The following is a 7,500-nucleotide window of genomic DNA, read 5'->3' as shown; positions in this document are numbered from 1 at the left end:
CACGTGCTTATCAGTAGAAAAATAATCCAACCCATGCCCACACACACACACACACACACACACACACACACCTCTTCAGACACTTTACACAGGTTTCTGTTCCTCAGGCTAGATAATCTGAGAGGATTTAAAGGTGAAGCTGTTTTTTTTTTTTCATAAAACATCACGATACAGTTCCTTGTGGAAAATGTCCAAAAACTCCTTCACCAGGTTCTTCACATCATTAGGAAGCTCTCAAGATCTTTCTGCAGTATTTTCCACTCTAATCTCCATCCGCTGAGAACAGAGGAGCGAGGTCTGAGGACAGATGTTGAGCTAATTTACTGAGGAAATGTTTTAAATTATGTGAATATATAAATAAAAAGAAAGAAAAGGAAATCTGCAGGTTGTTCCACAGGAGCAGAGAAGTGTCGAAGAAAATCTCCACAAATCTGCTCTTAGGGATTTTTATCTTTAGATTTTCACACACACTTCATTAATACAGTAAAAAGTAGTTCCGGCTGAAGGTCCTGTGGTATTCCTACGCCATCAGACACATGACTACAAATTGTTCTTACTTTAGAGAATTCATGTTTAATGAGAAACAACAGTGTTTTTTTCTGTACACACACACACACACACACACACACACACACACACACATAATTTAGTAAGTTAGCATGTGGTGAAGCAGCAGTCTGAATGATCTGAGGATAAAGTGAGACGTAAATCAAGCTGCTGATTAACTTTGAGCTATCGTGTAGCTTCAGCTGGTTTGTTTTTTTTAATTCTGGACAGGCTACGTCCACAAGAGACAAACTACAAGCGTGAGAGAGTCTTCACCTGCTGGTGTGATGAAGATTAGACCTCCTTTCAGAGTGAGTCTGGAGGAAACAGAACCAGGAGATTAGAGTGAAAAACAACCTGCTGTTTGCTTTAACTCAGAAACTCTGAGCTCCTTAAATCCACCCGCAGCGCACACCTTCGCTAAGCCTTCACTAACGTGCGGCGCAGTGGGATTCAAGGAGCGGGATTCCGCCATGGAGGACGTGGAAATCAGAGTGGGAAGACGAGAAATCCGGAGAAGGTGGAATATTTCCATCCTCCCATCAGGTTCCCTCTCTCCAGCTTCAGGTAGAGTCGATCATCTCGCTCCAGCAGCAGGAGAACGCCGTTACTGGCCGCTTCACGTGTCACGTCCTGATCCCCTGCAAAGGCAGATATGACCGGGTATTCGTTGTGCATCAGATTCACCTGGAGTTCACAAAACAGAGGGGGCGGGGGGGGTTAGGGGTGTGGCTATCACTTAAAGATTCAAAATTGAGTTCCACAGATTGTTTATATTAATAACTGTGTGTATGGAGTTTGATGCTCATCAGTGTTTATATGTTAACTTAGCTTATATATATATATATATATTACATGTGAACTATTAGCATCATAAGTGTTTTATTTAAAGATGAAAGATTTCTTGGAGTCTCACCTGGATGGTCTGTCGGTTGTAGACTTTGACGACGTGAAAGCTGAAGCTGTAAATGCCGCGCCTCGGAGCCTGGAACACGCTGGCCTTCAGGTCGAAATGGTGGCCGATGTTGACTAGAACCTGTAACAGGAGAACATCATCATCATCATCATCATCATCTCTCCAGGACGAAGCTGAGGACGTGGAACAGCAGGGTTTCAGACGTTAAACACACCTTTAAGGTGAACCACACGTTAGATTAAAGACTATCAGTTTTAATAAAGTCCAAAAATGTAATCTTCTTCAACAAGATTTTGATTCAGACTCGAATTAACGACATTAACATAGCGACACTGACGACTTTTTACCGATAGAAACACTCTCGCTGTGCCTCTCTGACACTCTGCACTCATCAGTATTCATTATCCTCTCATTAATATTCATATTCCTAAATTACCACAACCCTAATTAGTGTGATGATTTCCAGTGGAGAAAAATGACACAATTAATGTGGCAATAAAATGATGGGGTGTAATTTCTGTCTCTCTGATGTTTGCTAAGATTAAAAAATAAAAACAGAATTTAAAACATAGTTTAAATAAAAAAATTTTTTTTTTAGAATTTAGAAATCTGTTTTTCAGGAAATAAAAACAGATTAAATTGATTTAATTAATTAACAAATCGTTCAGCACCCAGTTATGCAGGATTTATACAAAAATAAATTATTAAAAAAATTTATAAAAAATTTAATTATATAAAAGGTGAAGTGTATAAATGTCATATCCTTCAGAAAAAAGTTTTTAAAATTAAAAATGGCTAAATATCCTAAAATGAATTTCTGATTTATTTGTTTTAATGAAATATAAAGTCTGGACTCGTCTAAAACAGCGTTCCTGAGGAACCGAGGATGAATTAATGCTGTAACTGATGATATCTATAATACTGGTTATAAATATCCTGATATATCAGTAAGGTGTGAATCACTCAGCCTGAGAGCAGCAGCTGGTGTGAAGCAGAAGGAACCTGGTCAAAGTAGATGGTCATGGACTTGTTGCTCATCTCGGACGGCTCGTGGTTCGTCCCCCTGATGGCCGAGAATGCCACTTTTGCCCCCGGAGCTCGCACCGAGATCCCAAACGAGGAGGTGACGCCCCCGTCTGAGGACGGATTGGAGTCACACACCACCAGACATTTCCCCTCCAGAACCACGGGCTCCGTGTCGTTGTGCGTCTGAGAGCGAGACACCGAGAGGGAGAGCAGCAGAGTGCAGGAGAGAAGGAGAAAAACCGCTGGAGATCCCATCTTCTCACCCAGGAGGAGGAACCGGAGAGGAACCAGAGAGGAACCAGAGAGGAACCGGAGACAAAAATGTAAATGAGCGCTCCAGGAAGAGGAGAGGAGAAAAAAGCACCTGCCTCGCCTTACTCATCACCGACCTACCTCTCTCTCTCTCTCTCTCTCTCTCTCTCTCTCTGTATTTGTGTGTGTCTCCCTCTGGTGCTCCTTCTTTTACCTCTCTCTCTCTCTGTCTCTGTCTCTCTCTCTCTCTCTCTCTCTCTCTCTGTCTCTCTCCCTCTCTCTGTGTATTTGTGTGTCTCTCTCTCCTTCTGTTGCTCCTTCCTTTACCTCTCTCTCTCTCTCTCTCTCTCTCTCTTATTTGCTTTAAACACCTCTGTGATGTGATGAAACTCAGGCTTGGGGAATAAAGTGGATCAGAGTGAAATGGAAGGTGCTGCAGCGCCACCTGGTGGTAACGAGAAGTTACTGACTTGTACTGGACTCATACAGCATACTGCCTTATTCCACACCTCTGGAGTGTTACAGGAGGAAATTAATCACGCCCCCGTGTTCATCTTCACCTCCATAACACGCCCCCGTGTTCATCTTCACCTCCATTACACGCCCCCGTGTTCATCTTCACCTCCATTACACGCCCCCGTGTTCGTCTTCACCTCCATTACACGCCCCCGTGTTCATCTTCACCTCCATTACACGCCCCCGTGTTCGTCTTCACCTCCATTACACGCCCCCGTGTTCGTCTTCACCTCCATTACACGCCCCCGTGTGATTAGTTTCCTCCTGTAACACTCCAGAGCTGATGTTGCGCACTTTACCCACATCTTTCCTTAGATATTACCAGTAGATACCGAACCCCTTCTAGACCCCGTCAGCTGTCTAACTATAGACCAATATCAAACCTGCCCTTTATCCCCAAGATCCTAGTAAAGGCTGTAGCACAGCAGTTATGTTCAGACCTGCATAGAAATAACATTCATGAAATTTACACCTCATCATAGCACAGAGACAGCACTGGTTAAAGTAATCAATGACCTGTTACTGGCTTCTGATCAGGGTTGTGTCTCCTTACTGGTGCTACTGGATCTTAGTGCAGATTTTGACACCATTGACCACATTGTGCTTATGTTAGTCTAGATGTTGTTAGAGAGGAACAGCCCTCTCCTGGCTCAGGTCTTATTTGACTGACCGTTATCAGTTTGTAGATCTAGATGGTGACTTCTCCATGCATACCAAGGTTATGTTCGGTGTTCCACAAGGTTCTGTCTTAGGCCCACTGCTTTTCTCCCTATATATTACTCCTTGGTGTAATTATTCGTAAACATGGTATTAGCTTCCACTGTTATGCAGATGACACACAGCTATATGTTTCATTCTAAATCAGATGAGAGACACCAGCTTATTAAGATAGAAGAATGTGTAAAGGACATTAGACCCTGGATGGTCACTAACTTCCTCCTGCTTAATTCGGACAAGACAGAGGTGCTTGTACTAGGACCACAGGCAGCTAGAAGTGAGCTTTCTGATTACAGAGTAATGGTGGATGGTCTTTTGGTTTCATCTTGTCCAGCAGTAAAAGATCTTGGTGTGATTATTGATTCTGGTCTTTCATTTGAAGCTCATGTAGATAATATCACTCGGGTAGCCTTCTTCCATCTTAGGAATATTGCTAAGATAAGAAATATGTTGTCGCTTCATGATGCAGAAAAATTAGTTCATGCTTTTGTTAGCTCTAGGTTGGATTATTGTAATGTCTTACTGTCTGGATGTTCCAGTAGGAGCAGAAACAAGCTCCAGTTAGTCCAGAATGCAGCAGCTAGAGTCCTAACCAGAACCAGAAGATATGAACACATCACTCCTATTTTATCCACACTACATTGGCTCCCAGTCAAATTTAAAATACTGTTACTAACCTGTAAAGCACTAAATGGTCTCGCGCCGCAGTACCTGAGCGATCTTTTAGTTTTTTATGATCCGCCACGCCTACTCCGATCAAAGGGTGCTGCTTACTTGGTAGTACCTCAAGTAGCAAAGGCTACAGCAGGGGGCGGAGCTTTCTCTTTCAAAGCCCCACAGTTATGGAACAGCCTTCCAATTAGTGTTGGGGATTCAGACACAGTCTCAGTGTTTAAGTCTAGACTGAAGACACATTTGTTTAGTCGAGCTTTTAATGTATAGTTTTCTTAGGTAAAGGAGCAGATCTGGAAGGTTCATGGTCATAGAGTGTTTGGTGACTGGGATGTTTGGATGCTGTCATCTTACCACCCTCACAAGTCTCTCAGGTCACTGACTGTGAAGTGGTTGGACGCTTTATGTCCCGGGAAGCCTTCATGTCTGTGACCTTCTGGCTCCTTTTAGTTATGATGTCATAGCTAGTCTTGCCGGAGTCCCTGCCTGCACTTTACACTTAATCTACATTGTCTTAAACATCACATGATCAGAATCATACTTAATATCTTTCTCTCTCTCTCTCTCTGTCGAGCTAACACCCCACTCCTGAGCTCCCAGTGTTCTGAGTGTCCAGTGTGACCACATCTGGTCACTTGGTGGTGCTCACTGATGCTGTGGATGGACCTGTGCGGACAGCCTGTGACCAGGAGACAGCCGTGGACAGAGCCACTTGTGGACTTTCACACCATCACAGATCTGCCATTTCATCTGTCAGCTTGTGACCGCAAAGAACTAGTGTCTATAATGACCTTAGAAAAAAACTACACTGACCTAATAGTTCCTCATGGGTCATTGATTTCTGTTGTAGAAAGGACATTAATCAGTTACAGTTACATTATTTACTGTTTAGTGTCACCCAAATGAGGATGGGTTCCCTTCTGAGCCTGGTTCCTCTCAAGGTTTCTTCCTCATATCATCACAGGACGTTTTTCCTCACCTCAGCTTATCATTAGGGATAAAATAGTGACTGTAACTTTTTAAATTTTAACTTAACTTTAATTTTTTTCTATATTTCTATACTTCTAGAAAGCTGCTTTGAGACGAGGTCCATTGTTAAAAGCACTTTACAAATGTCTGATCCCCTCATATCCAGTATATTACACTCAGTAAAATGTACAGCTATTTGGATATCAGTTAAAGTACAAGTACAGGTGAGGGAAGAAAACAGGAGAGGGGCGTGTCCTAGCGGTGTTTACTGAGGGACTACAACAGGTGGAGTAGGAACAGACTGTTTATAGCTGCTATAAAATAACCGAGATCCCACTCAGTACAGGTCACCTTAAACACACCAAAACACTCAGATCTCAGCTCTGGAGTGAGACAGGACGAGACTAATCACAGTCCTGTCTTAGACTCAAGCTCCATAATGAACACTGTGAATTTGGTGAAATCCTAAAAGCCCAAAAAACCCCACAGACTAACCACTTCCCATTATTCTGGGTGAAAAAACTGACGTTCTCAGATGGTCACCAAATTCAGTGTGTTATGGAGGTGAAGACTAACACAGGGGTGTGATTAGTTTCCTCCTGTTACACTCCAGAGCTGAGGCACTGTACTGCACTACACTGTTCTATACTCATATGGTATAATATACTGAATCTCAGCTCTGGAGTGAGACAGGAGAAGACTAATCACTGCCCAGTGTTAGACTCGAGCTCCATAATCTGCTGTGAATTCGGTGACAATCTGAAAATGCTGAATTTCCACTGAAAAAAATAAAAATAAAATACACAAAGACTAACCATTTTTGGACAAAAAAAAAAAACCTCTCAGATATTCAGGTCTAACATGGGACTGGGATTAGTTTCATCCTGTCTCACTCCAGAGCTGAGAGCTGAGTCTTAAAGCTGTTACAGGTTGTTAAAGCACTGACACTGGAGACTCCTTCCATAATGGTCTCAGCCTGAGCGTAACTGTACAGTGATCTTCACAGGTTCTCTGGATTATTAATTCTCCTGACAGAGATCTGTATTTGGAACCTTGGTGTGAAACAGGATGCAGCAGGAGAAAGAGAGGAAGTAAAAGAAAAGGATTTGGAAAGTCTTTATTATGAAAGTTACAACTGAACATGGAAGGTTCACGTTACACACGTTATTACAGCTATATTACAGACGTGTAGCTACGACCTCCTCCTCCTCCTACAGCAGTGTCGCACTTCCACACATACTCCGAAGTAGAAAAACAAAATCAAACAGGAAGTGATGCGTACGAGGACTCAGAGAGGCATGCGGTTGCCCTCCACGCTGATCTTGACCGCGTGACCCGTCTTCGTGAGGCGGCGGATATCAGCGAAGCGTCGCATCTGTTTATCCACACGTGATAAACTCTTTCTTACAGGACCCTGGAGGAGGAGGAGAAGGAAGGAAAAGAAAGAAAGAGGAGGATGAGGAAGAACAGGTGGGAAAAAGAAAAAGAGGAGGAGAAGGAATAGGAAGGAAAAGAAAGAATGAGGAGGAGGAGGAAGTGTAACAAAGATGATGATTGGGGGGGACCAATAGGTGAAAGAGGAGAAAAGAGAGAAAGACAAAGAGAGAGAGAGAGGAGGAATAAAAGAAGGTGAAGCAGGAGTGAGGAGGAGGAGGGAAAGAAAACATGAGGAAGACTTAGTCAATAAAACAGTTATCACTTCATAGAACATAAAACATAGTTACACTAATTTACTATCCCCCTACACACACACGCGCGCACACACACGCACGCGCACGCACACACACACACGCACGCACGCACACACGCGCGCACACACACACGCACGCGCACGCACGCACACACACGCACGCACGCGCGCACACGCGCGCACACGCACGCGCACA

At 43.3% G+C, this 7,500-nt stretch overlaps 2 protein-coding genes across 2 annotated transcripts in view; both read right to left on the bottom strand.

Moving 5' to 3' along the window:
• The window catches only part of cbln2a (cerebellin 2a precursor), a 3,171-nt gene extending 242 nt beyond the window's left edge, over positions 1–2,929 (bottom strand). The window contains exons 1-3 of the mRNA XM_058418057.1: positions 2,465–2,929; positions 1,463–1,582; positions 1–1,233 (exon numbers count right to left, since the gene is read on the bottom strand). The exon at positions 1–1,233 is cut by the window's left edge and continues 242 nt beyond it. Of these exons, the coding sequence (XP_058274040.1) occupies positions 1,036–1,233; positions 1,463–1,582; positions 2,465–2,743 (597 nt within the window). The 5' untranslated portion in view covers positions 2,744–2,929 and the 3' untranslated portion in view covers positions 1–1,035. The remainder of the gene's footprint in view (positions 1,234–1,462; positions 1,583–2,464) is intronic.
• Positions 2,930–6,706: 3,777 nt separating this feature from the next.
• Positions 6,707–7,500, bottom strand: part of LOC131371209 (protein IWS1 homolog) — a 15,005-nt gene continuing 14,211 nt past the window's right edge. The window contains exon 16 of the mRNA XM_058419057.1: positions 6,707–7,028. Within this exon, the coding sequence (XP_058275040.1) occupies positions 6,903–7,028 (126 nt within the window). The 3' untranslated portion in view covers positions 6,707–6,902. The remainder of the gene's footprint in view (positions 7,029–7,500) is intronic.

The sequence above is a fragment of the Hemibagrus wyckioides genome, linkage group LG20, assembly GCF_019097595.1.
Source record: "Hemibagrus wyckioides isolate EC202008001 linkage group LG20, SWU_Hwy_1.0, whole genome shotgun sequence".
Taxonomy (NCBI): Eukaryota; Metazoa; Chordata; class Actinopteri; order Siluriformes; family Bagridae; genus Hemibagrus; species Hemibagrus wyckioides.
Note: the sequence above shows the minus strand (reverse complement) of the source record. Positions and strands in the feature narration are given on the sequence as shown.